We start from the raw sequence: 12,536 nt of genomic DNA, 5'->3' as shown, positions 1-12,536 counted from the left end.
TTCAATTGCATTCCTAATCAGACAGAGTGAATTTGTGCCAAGAATGCTTAGCATTAGTGGGAAAATTGAGGGTGCAGATACATGCATCTTAAGTATTTGGTTTTGAAAAATTTTCGGATTTATGTTTTCTGATACTGGAATCTAATCACTCTTCCTTTCTCTGGAAAAGCAAAGAGAGAAAGAGTACTGGAATCGTTCTTGGTCTTCATAGCTCAGCATTGTCAAGGCAAATAAAGGCATAAATAAAGGCACTGTCACCCATAACATTTTCTGCACAGATATTACAGTTTTTGTTGGTAGTTGAAACTATGAAGCTTGCATTCTATGTCTGTAAAATATCTGTAGGTACTGGAAACATTTATTTTAAGAAGAGGTGCAGAAAAACAGTGATAGGAAGTTTTGTCTAGTTTATTTGGGTGTTCATGAGTTCATACAATATTGAAATAATGGTGGTACGTTGTGACCAAAAAACCTGACATTATTTTAACTATTTGTTTTCACACTTTGTATAGTACAGCACAAATTCTTTTGTCAAAGTTAATGGAAATACTAAAGTCCAATCTATAGTTTATGCCAATTAAAAAGTATCAGTCAGCATATGGCCTTGTAAACACTTTTAGCATCTTCACACTCTCAGAAGCTTTGCAAAAAACCGTATGCAATATAGAAGTTAGAAGATAAGGTTCAATTTCTATATTTGGACTGAAAAGAAGTAGATTATGTAGGATGAAAAATGATAAAATTAGAATTCTCTGTAAAATGTTGGAGTACTGTGCTTCTGTTTAATGAAATAGTTTAAAACTGGCACTTCTAACCACTGCAACACCTCAATGTAAAACTAAATTTATATGATGTAATGAAAGTGCATCATGCCATACAAAGATAATTTCTATTCGTAGCAAATATCAGCAAGAATACAGATTTTCTCAAAGAAATCTACTTTGTTAATAACTGCAGTTCACAGACACAAAATGTCTGTATTTAAGTTCCCTCATTTTTATGAAAACGGTAATAAAATTGCATCTGTATGTTTGCCTGTGTATATTTCTTTTCTCACGATCAGTGAATGTTTGCAGTTGGTAATAAATATTCAAGCACCTTGCAAATGTCCTACCAATTCCCTTTGCTGATCTGTGTGTGCCTGTGGGACTAGAATAGGAATGCATAATTTAAATATAAATTGCCTGATTTGCATATACAATTAGTCTAGCTGCAGCTTTGATCGTAAGCAAAAATTATTGTCCTGTATTGCCACTTAGATAGAATTTTAATTCACCTTGAATATTCAAAGTAAATTAAGCCTTGGCTGTATGGTTGAAGGGTATGATTTTTTCCTCTCCTGAGGCTTTCCCCTAAACAACATTTATGGTAGGGTAATATAAGGGCATATTTTCAGCCTCATAAAAATAAAGGCATAAGTTTTATCTCTAAATTCCCCTCCCTCGAAAAGTTGAATTGAAACGTCTCTCGCAGACACACACACACAGAGTAATAGAACTCTTCTTTCATTTTAATTAATTCAGTTTTACTCAGTACATGGCTTAAAGTTAAGTCTTTGTTGTAATTTGCTTAATAAGTGAAAATGGAGACTTCGTGTCGTGATTTTTTTAAAGTAAAAATGCAGAGCTATGAGACACAAAAACTCAAGAGAGTTACTGCCTAGTATCTGTGTGTAAGAGTTGGGTCCGTGTGCGTGTGTGTGCACACAAACACACGGGCTAAAGACATGGACCAAAACTCAAGCCCATAACACAGTTGTAATACTTAGATTTTAATCTACAGTAAAACATTTTTATTAGAAATCTATGTTTTTAATTAAACAGAACATTTAATTAAGGTGGTTTTTAAGTGGATGAAACAATTAAGTGCAAACACTTGAATGAAACATGTCATAATTAGTTTTAATAGAGTGTTAATTGGTACTAGGTTTGCCAAGTTAATAATTACTGCTTATTAAATTTTCAATTAATCATTGTCATTTTGCTTTGAATAAAGATGAAAATTAGATAAACTAATTCAGGGGGAGGATGGTTTCCTTGTTAATTAGAGCAGTTAATTAAAAAAAAAAAAAAAGAAATTACTTGTTTTAGTTGTCAATTAAAAGACTGTTCATTAGTAAAATCTTTTCACTCTTCCTACATCAAACCCCAAATAACTAATTTGTGACAATCCATGTTTTCCAGAATAAAAGATACGATGCTAGTATATACCGAAGAAAGGGCTCATACTGACTTGTTACTTAGCAAGAAGCACGAAGGTTTGAATTTAATGAAGGGGTGTGCCCCTGCTCAGTGTTAATTGTGCGCCGAAGCCTGGCTGGCTGTGGTGAGCTCAAGAGCTCGGCACAGCCAGGAAGTCAAGTCTTCACAGTGTAAACATGGGTTTGAAGGGAGAGATCCAGAGGTCAAATGAACGTTCATAAACAAATTTTAATTTTGGCTCGTAAAATTATATGTCCGGGAAAAGATATTAGACCAGTGTTTTAAAAATTTTAAATAAACTCTTGGGTTTTTTTTTTTTTTTTACATCATGTATTTGTTCGTTAATATATGGGAAAAAACTGTTAATGACTGTAAAACCTCTCTTAATTTCCAGAGCTTAAAGGTACATATTTTAAAAAGTCTGTAATACTGTGTTTTAAATAATAATTTTTGCCAAAGATATTCATCAATCCGGTGTGCTGCAAGCCCAATTTTCCAAGTGAAATGTTGAAAACGCTTTCAAAAAATACCGCACCGGAGATCTGAAAAGTCTGTACTTAAAGAAGTAGTGACTGTGAATCAAAATAGCAAGAATCATCACAAGCCTTAGAGACTCGTGAGATCTTTTGGTGGTGGGCAAGTAAAGAAGTACCTGGGTGGTCTTGAAGAACCAGGTCCCTCTGTGTCCTTCTTCTCAAAATGAAGGCTCTCAATATAATAGAGTCTCTGCTGCTTTTCACGCATCAGTCCTACTGTAGCTCAGTGCCGAATGCCCTGTGCTGACGAGGATTTCTTCCCTCCTTTGTAGAGGAAGCTGTCAATGAAGTAAAGCGCCAGGCGATGGCCGAGTTGCAGAAGGCAGTGTCGGAGGCGGAGAGGAAAGCTCACGACATGATCACTTCGGAGAGAGCCAAGATGGAGCGCACCGTTGCGGAAGCCAAGCGCCAGGCTGCAGAGGATGCACTAGCTGTTATCAATCAGCAGGAGGATTCGAGCGAGGTGAGGTCCTTTGCTGGGCAGGCATCACTCATGGCAGCACACCATAGGTGCGTCTGGGCCAGCTTTAATCGTAACTGGTGCGGGCCATTGGTGTGACCATCGGGGTTGAGCGCCCACTATTAACTGCACAGTAGCTTCGGGCACGTATTTAAGGCGCGTGCCGGGCTCCAAATTTTCTTGGCTGTGTTGTAATTTGAGCCCAAAATAGCTAGTGAACTTGAGCTGCAGTCTCACCTTTTGACTGCCGTTCAGGGTTACATACAGCGCACGCATTTCTGTTCGAGTGTAGCTTTTCAGGAGCTTTATTTTACAGCTCTTCAAACGACCATATTGAATAGATAACAAGATTGCTCGGTGGGAAATATTTCACACTGCAATCTAATTTAAACAAAGAAATGATTCATTTAAGAGCTTGTAGAGCGAGATGGGTAAAAGCTTGTCTGGGGAAAGTGTTGGATGTAGAAGCGATTAGCAAAAGATGATGGTTCCTGTAGGACAGACTGTGAATGCAGATTTACAAGTGTTTCTGTATTTTGAATGCGTTGCTTCGGCTGCAGGGAGGATCTGAGAGTTGAGGAGCGGGCAAACGGCATTTGGGAGGGAGAAAAATAAAAGGAGAAGAGCAACCGAGAGCAGAACAAGAATAAGAATGTTAAGCCTTTCTTTACTTTCAGACCTGGGAGGGGAAGCCTTGACTCGCTGCGGTACGGGACGTCCAGCAGCGTGACGGGCTGGAAGCTGGGAGTGAAAGAGCAGCGTGTGTTTGACCAGCGCTGCAGCGGTCTAGCTAGCAATTAAATTTTACGCCCGTTGCAGAAAAACAATGTCCTAAGTTAAAACTGACCTTAAAAACAGACATGACAAAGAAATGACGTCAGTTAAAAGTTATTTGTGTATAATGTTCATCTCTCAAGGCCGCTGAAATGAAAGAATGTTACCGTCACGAAGTATTTATTGTTCTTGTAGTAAGATCTTGGCTGTAATAGAACTACTTTTTAATATAAATTCTAAATTAAGGGAGCTGGAAAAAAGGAGTAGGTAGTGGTACCTGTTGTGTGGGGACATTTATTCGTGTATAGTGGTGTCAGAAGCACTTTTCATGGGCTGGATGGGCAGCGTTGTAGAAGAGTCACTGAAGCTGAAAGATGCAATAAGCGAGCTGCAGCATGCTGAGAAAACTGGCAAAAATCACGAGGAGAGATAAGTCAGTGGCACGCTGCAGTATGCATCCATAATTTGAAGGAGCGTAAGATTTTAATTCATACCAGGCTTCTCTGGAGATGAAAGACCATTGTGGGATCACTGAATGCCCAGAGTTTCTCCTTAATGTGTAGCAGATGAATAACAAGGAGACAAAAGGAATTGATTTTCAGCATCTGAAAGTTTCTCAGGAAGAAAGGGACTAGGGGAAGTGTATGTACCCTTTAAGTACTAACTGTTCCATTATAGATTAAATGAGACATAAATTCAATTTATTGGCATTTTGTATCTGAGATACTCAAGGACATTTTTCCTGCACTCTGTTCACAGAAAGGGCATCTGTCTGACTTAGCATCATTAAAGAGCTGTCATTTTGTGTGTGTGTATATATACAAGAGACTCCTGTTGTTAAAACAAAAATTCCAAAGGTAAATGCCTTTGGAGGAAACTGCAAATTAAATCTGTTTAGTGAACTGAGATAGTGGAGGCAGGACGGAGGAAGTACTTATATGCCAACACATACAGCCCATTCTTCCACAAGCAAATGTGCATCCAAAGGAGTGTGTGTGCTGTAATTAACTCCTGAGCAGTCATAGTTCTGCAAAAAGCTGTATAACAAACCTCTCTACTTCTCCAGCAGAATTACTTACAAGGTTGTTCACTTCTTGGAAACAGGACTTTAAAAAAAAAGAAAAATAATTCTTTCAATTGCATTCTAACGAACGTGTCTCATAGGGAGGGTTACAGATGTTCTCAGGGCTGTGCGTCCTCAGGGAGGATACAAGCCTCCTGGACCTAGAAATGAAGTCTAATGTCCTGGTCCTGCAGCTTTTCACCCTTGTGGTCGTGAGTGGCACATCAGAGTGGCTGTTTTGAGGTGAAAAATGCAGGTTTTGGTAAACCTGCAGAGAGAAGTAAAGTTTGCTCAGTTTGTGTTACAGAAGCTCGGTTAATTCTGAGGGGAGATGACAGTGTTACTTGTTTGAGAGTTATATGTGTCTGTTAAGTTTTTATAATTAGTTTGTCTTCAACTTTTAGCTCCAAACACGTAGGGCAATGTTTCTCACGGTTACCTGTTCACTCAAGCTGTCTTTTTTTTTTTTTTTTTTTTTTTTTTTGATAACTCCTCTAAGAATGGACCAGACTTTTCCCTCATCTTTGGGGACAGGAGATTGGTTTCCCAGTGCTTGAAAAGTGTTTCTCTGGAGATGAGACCTTGAGTTTATTGGGTTTGAGGAGTAAAACTTCACATTTACTTCGGTGTTCATTATTTCTCAGTCTGTCTGTGAATGTCCCTCCTCATTTGTATAGGTTGTAAGTCTCCATAAACTTCTCTGTGTTTACATCTTTCAGCAGTACGCTTCCAGCAACACTGGAGTAATATTTCCAAGGGTAGAATATTTTCAGTTCCAAACATGAGGGTGCTGAAGTAGCAGCTTCTGCAGTCTTACAGGTTTAGAGGAAGGCTGAGCATCACTCCTCATTTCTTATCCTTGGCAGGACGTTACGCCAAGGCCTGCAAGAGAGCTCAGTATAGGCTGCTATATAATCTCCATGCAGTTCCTGACAGAGAATATTTCTCCCACGGGTGTCATTTGTTGTTTTGGCTGTGGAAACTATGAATGGAGATGGGAATTTGGCACCAGATTTTCTCATGTAGCAGATATAATTTTCGCATGATATGGCCACTCCCTGTCTATTGGCAAGGTTTCTCCTCTACAGCTCTTCATTTGTTATTTCGTAAAATGCAACCTGGACCTAGCTGGGACTTCTTGAAGCTGCTCTGGTGTGAGAACTTTGTAGCGTGATTTCTATTGCAGTGTTCTCCAGAGCTCAAAATAGTAACTAGTGCTAAGACTGAAGATTTTTGTAATTATTATAATTTTAAGATAATATGTAGTCTCCTCATCCAAGACCTTTCAGAGGTCTCATAAAGAGAAGTAGATTGTTTTTTTGATATTTTTTGGTGGTGGTGGGTTTTTGTGGTTTTTATTCCCCTTGTTTTTATTTGGGTTTTTTTGTGGTTTGTTTTGCTTTGTTTTTAACCCAGAAAAAGTAGCATCCCTGATTGCAAGATTGTCTGCAAGAAAATGTGAAATGCAAGAAATGTCCAGTGAAGCTGGACATGTTGAACTGCTGGAACAAAAGAAAGGAGGCTTAGAACAGTGAGAGGACTAATATGGGAGGTGTGATATTTGGAAGCATCGTGAGTTTTAAGAAGTGGTCAGCAATATTTTGAGAATTGCCACGTTCCATAGTATAGTTTTAATTTCTGTCTCTGACCTGGTCTCTTATTGAACTATTGTTCTTTGCTTATGTTTGAATTTGCAGTGCCACTGCTTCAGTGTCTGTACAGTTACTTTCTAAAGATTTCCATAGTTTCCGGGCATAAGCCCTTGCAACTGACAGGACACACTCATTATTTTCTGCTATTATAATGAGAGATTGGTTGAAGACCAGCGAGCAGAGCACACTGCTGTTGGAAAGCAAAAAGACAGGAGAAGCCCTACCTGTCAGTGTGGCTGTTCCTGAACCACAAATAATTTCTTTACCAGTTCCTTACAGTTGCTTGACGAAAGATGACCCATTCATCAGTAGTTGACTTGGCCAAGTAGAGAAACATGTGTGAGCAGCCTACTCTTTAATGACTGCTGTGCTTGCTTTGGCTGCAATGTACTGTTGTGCAAATCAATTTTAATAGCAAGGGTGAACAGCTTTGCAAAGAGACTGGCTGCCCAGATTGTAGCGGGGAGGGGGGGAAGGAGACATCATCAAAACATCTGTCTTTCTGCTCTTGTATAAAATGCCACTGAAAAATCTGACACTTGATGTTCTTCCTCACTTTTGAGCAGGGTTGGGGCTGGGGATGGGGAAGGAACACAAATGTTTCGGTTCTCTCTACTTAAAACAGATGCTGACATCTGCTCAGATAAAACAAGTATGTAACTGGTCCAACACTGCTTTTAAGAGATGTGTAATGTTAGGGCTTGTTTATATTGCAGCCGTTTATGTTGTATGTGAATATCACACTTACCTTACATTTTGAAGACAGCTGGGTTCAATCTCTGCTGACCAATCCATTGAGACCAGGACTGTGCCAGCAAACCTGACTCCGAGCATCAGCTGCTGTGATTCAGGCAAGCCTAGTTTTTAGGCTGGTATTAAATTTAATACATATGTCAGCTAATGTTTAATGTTTTTGGCTGGGCATCTCTCAGAAAGTAGCACATCATCCCCTGCAGTGGTGGGTGGTACAGAGGCGCCAGAGCCATGTGTTCTGCACAGGATCAGTCCAGATGTGATGTGAGCGTTGGCACTGCCCCAGACTCCTAAGCTGAGCCTGGCTAGCCAGCTTGCACGCCTCTTCCGTATGCTTCTCCACACTTCTGTTTTCAGGATTTAGCTTCTCTCATGCTGACTTGTATGAACATAAACGTACTTCACACAATAAACAGTGGCTTGGGCAAGCCTGGGGTGTTCAGTGATAGGTGTAACTTTACTTAGAAGCACCTAAAGGTTTGAATATCTTTGTATGGAGCGCTGCATTTTGACGCAGTGTGGGAATTTCCAAAGCACCGATGTGTTTCTCTTTCTAATGGGTCTTGGATAGAATTTTCATAAACAACTTTGCTGGTTTTTTGCACTGGTGTTCAGTGGCTCATACAGTCCTCATTTACGCCACTGCGGTTTCAGTGATTTCTAGATGTTCTTTTTCTTGTGGTTAGGAGTGATAGAGTTTTGAATGCCGTGGGAATTGCAGAACCGGGAAAAATCTGGGTTCTTCGTACCCAGCCATGCTTCCTTTCCTGCTAAACTGGGGAAATCCAGAATTTGTCATAGGTGACAGAGCAATGTTTAACACTGTATTATGGCATTTCAGACTTCATCATCTTTTTGACATGTCACAGTCCATTTGGGGTTCTTTTCCCTTCTTTAAGCCAGCTCTACACTGAGTCTCAGCTGGCGGTGTCAGAGGAAAGCAAATACTCAATTGTGGTTAAATATTTCAAAGATGAAAGTGATGGTATGGGCAAAATTATTGACAAGTATGTGTCCTAGTATTGGAGACCACAGAAATGGAGACCATTTGTTTTTAAGAATTTTCATGATGGCAAACAGAAGTTTCTGAGTTCTGTTGTTTGAAGATGGAAGCTTAAGTGCATGAGAATTAAGAGTCTGACCTAAGATAAGGCGTTGACCTAAAACTGATGTTCCTTGTCAGTTGAAAGAGGAGGATGAAATATGATCGGTGGCATAGATTCGGAGCGAGATTCCCATCTGGTGTAATTTAGCCCAATTTCATTGAATTAATCCATTTTCAAGGTAGTGAAGTTAAATTGAATTATGTAGTCTGAGAATCTGGCCTTTTGTGTAACCTCACTGTTTCACAGGAAAATCAATGCAGAGTTAAATGGTAAAGTCCTCCTCGTAGTTTTAGCTACATCTGGAACTCTATAAAGCACGAGCTGGAAGTGCAGTGTAGTAGGTCACTACAGAGAAGTGCACACTACGACAGAGAAGATAGTCCAGGAGATGCTTTGAGAGATCTATTACTCCCTTTCCCAGCGAATGATCAACTCTAGCCGTATCATTCCTGTAAGACACATGCTCTACCTGTGCTTTAGCGATGGAGATTCTCCAGTGCCTCTAGGCAATTTGTGCCTGTCCTTAAAGAGATTTCTCATAACATCTCTTTCCAGTTTTTCTTACAGAATCACAGAATCTGCAGATGTTTGATCCCATTACTGCTCCTGTTCATCTGTGTAGACGTAGTCATTGCCTGTTTCGCTGCAGCAGCTTCCAAGATGTTTGGCTGCTACTGTCCCCTCCCAGGCTACCGACTCTCCTTAGGTTTAACAGTCTCAGTTCACTCAGTCTCTTCTCATAGCTTGTGTTTGTCTGACCTTGGATTATTCTGGCCACCTTTCTTTGTGTTCTTTTGAAGTCTTATTTGTCTTATTTCATTTGCTGTATTTGAAGTGCATCATCCCAACCTGGACTGTACTCCAGGCTGAGCCTTGCCAGTGCTAGGAGGTGGAGAGTCTTTACTCAGGTGTAAAGAAGTCCATGGTCCTGCTCATATGCCCTCATGTGGTGATTGCCACCTTGTGTGGCACCAATATGACATTTTGGTCCCCTGTTACCTAAGATGCTGCCTACACAGTTCAACCAGGGTGCTCCATTTTGCTGGTACCTGCCAGAGCTTCCCAGGAGAGGAGATACCTTGACCTTGCTCAGTCCAATAGTGAACTCAAGGTCTGTCTGTGATACCTGAATCAACTGGAAATACGTGAGCCTACACAAAGCACAGCCCAGGCCATTAGCTGGCACCATGAGCCTGGGTTTTCTTCAGTAGAATTTGGGCTCTGGAGCTATCAGCCAGCAACGTGAAAAGAAATCATCTGTTGCCAAAGCTTGCGGTGCCAGGGCCTGATCTTTGCTGCTCTTTTTCACTACTCACACATGGGAAGGAACAATGAATCGCCACAGTGGTGAGGACTGTGTAGGACAGGGAGTTCTGCATGTCAAACCCAGCTACTATCACAGTGCAAACTCCCCATGGCATGTGTGCTTCTTTATGCTAATTTGCACTGGAGTAATTTTTAAATGCAGTAAGTTGTTGCATAAATGTGAGCTGTAAAATTTATTTTGAAATTCTTGTATTTTATGTGCTTTTATTCCCACAATTACACTAAAGCTGTAATGACCTGTTAAATTAGAAATAGTATGTCCGACGGACAAAATCACATACCAGACAATGTAGGAGACATTAAGTAATCATGTAAGGAGCAAGCTTAGAGCTTTGTCACTTCATTAAAATGTTGCACTTATGTGTCACATTTCATGTTCTGTACAGGGTGATAATTAATTGATTACTATTTTAATAAGAAAGTAGAGCCAATACTGTTAAATTATTGTTTTCTGACATGAATACAGATCTTGTGATAAGACAGTGAAATATTGTCTGGTGGCTCTGGTCACATCTGGACAAAGTTCTGTCTGTGCAGATAGGCCTTCCCCAAAAAGGGGAGTAAAATGAAGATTCCCCAAAAGCTGGCCTATATTAACTAAATAGATAATTGAATAGAAAAAATTTGACATCCTCATAATAATTCCAGCACAATTAAAGCACACACTTCAGTGTTGCAATCACATCTGCACAAGGGAAGGATTCTTGCACCTGGGCAGGTGCTGGTTGACTTCAGCATTATTCCATGTGGGGAAAAGTGTCTTTTCAGAAAGGTCTGCATGGGGAGGTTTTGTACACTGAATTTCACTGAATTCCACTGAATTTTTAGAGTTGGAAGGGACCATAAAGATCATCTAGTCCAACTCCCCTGCTGAAGCAGGGTTGCTCAGAGCATGTTAGAGCATGTTACTCAGGATTGCATCCAGGCGGGTCTTGAAAATCTCCAGAGAAGGGGACTCCACACCCTCCCTGGGCAGCCTGTTCCAGGGCTCTGGCACCCTCACTGTGAAGAAGTTTTTTCTCATATTTGAGTGGAACTTCCTATGTTCCAGCTTGTGCCCGTTGCCCCTCGTCCTCTCACTGGCAACCACTGAAAAGAGTCTGGCTCCCTCCTCCTTCAACCCACCCTTTAGGAACTTATAAGCATTGATAAGGTCTCCCCTCAGCCTTCTCTTCTCCAGGCTAAAGAGTCCCAGCTCTCTCAGCCTTTCTTCATAAGGGAGATGCTCCAATCCTTGAATCATCCTCGTTGCCCTTCGCTGGACTCTTTGCAGTAGTTCCCTATCCCTCTTGAATTGGGGAGCCCAGAACTGGATGCAGTATTCCAGTTGTGGCCTCACCAGTGCAGAGTAGAGGGGGAGAATGACTTCCCTCGACCTACTAGCCACACTCTTCCCTATGCAGCCCAGGATTCCATTGGCCTTCCTGGCCACAAGAGCACACTGCTTGCTCATTGTCATTTTGCTGTCTACCAGGACCCCCAGATCTTTCTCTTCAGAACTTGACTCCAGCAGGTCCACACCTAACCTGTATTGGTGCCTAACATTCTTCTTGCCCAGGTGCAGGACCCTACACTTTTCTCTGTTGAACCTCATGAGGTTCTTCCTTGTCCAGCTCTCCAGCCTGTCCAGGTCTCGCAGCCTGTCCAGGTCTCGCTGGATGGCAGCACGGCCCTCTGGGGTGTCAGCCACCCCTCCCAGTTTGGTATCATCAGCAAACTTGCTGAGGATACACTCGGTCCCCTCGTCCAGGTCACTGATGAATATGTTGAACAGGACCGGACCAAGTATTGACCCCTGGGGGACACCACTGGTTACAGGCCTCCAGCTTGAACCTGCTCCATTAATCATTACCCTTTGGGTCCTGTCACACAGCCAGTTCTCAATCCACCTCGCTGTCCCCTCATCCAGCCCACACTTCCTTAGTTTCCCAACAAGGATGCTATGGGAGACTGTGTCAAAAGCCTTGCTGAAGTCAAGGTAGATGACATCTGCTGCCCTCCCCTCATCCAACCAACCAGTTATAGCATCGTAGAAAGCTATCAGATTGGTCAAACATGATTTACCCTTGGTAAACCCATGTTGCCCACTTCCAATAACCCCCCGCTCTTCAACTTGTTTGGAGATGACATCTAGAATGAGTCTCTCCATTACCTTCCCAGGGATGGAGGTGAGACTAACTGGTCTGTAGTTCCCAGGGTCCTCCTTCTTGCCCTTTTTGAAGACTGGAGTGATGTTGGCCTTCCTCCAGTCTTCAGGCACCTCTCCTGTTCTCCATGACCTTTCAAAGATGATAGAGAGTGGCCCAACGATAACATCTGCCAGCTCTCTCAGCACTCGTGGGTGCATCCCATCAGGGCCGATGGACTTACGAATGTCCAGTTTGGCCAAGTGGTCCCGAACCTGGTCCTCCTCTACTGGAGGAAAAACTTCCTCTCTCCATACCCTCCCCCTTGCCTCCAAGGCCAGAGATTCATGAGGGACAGCCTTAGCAGTGAAGACTGAAGAAAAGAAGGCATTCAGCAGCTCTGCTTTCTCCGTGTCTTCCACCACTAGGGTGCCCATCTCATTCATCAGTGGGCCCACATTATCCCTAATCTTCCTTTTACTGTTTACATACCGAAAAAAACCCTTTTCGTTATTCTTAACTGTAGTGGACATGTGTAT

General features: G+C 41.7%; 1 protein-coding gene across 4 annotated transcripts in view; it reads left to right on the top strand.

The window, feature by feature from the left end:
- RUNX1T1 (RUNX1 partner transcriptional co-repressor 1) overlaps positions 1-12,536 on the top strand; it is a 118,932-nt gene that overhangs the window by 100,509 nt on the left and 5,887 nt on the right. For all 4 annotated transcript variants that reach the window (XM_074145407.1, XM_074145409.1, XM_074145406.1 and 1 more), the window contains exon 10: positions 3,010-3,200. In XM_074145407.1, coding sequence (XP_074001508.1) covers positions 3,010-3,200 — 191 coding nt within the window. The remainder of the gene's footprint in view (positions 1-3,009; positions 3,201-12,536) is intronic.

This window comes from Numenius arquata, chromosome 3 (genome assembly GCF_964106895.1).
Source record: "Numenius arquata chromosome 3, bNumArq3.hap1.1, whole genome shotgun sequence".
In the NCBI taxonomy this organism is placed as follows: domain Eukaryota; kingdom Metazoa; phylum Chordata; class Aves; order Charadriiformes; family Scolopacidae; genus Numenius; species Numenius arquata.
The sequence above is the reverse complement of the archived record's forward strand: the minus strand, read 5'-3'. Positions and strand labels throughout refer to the sequence as shown.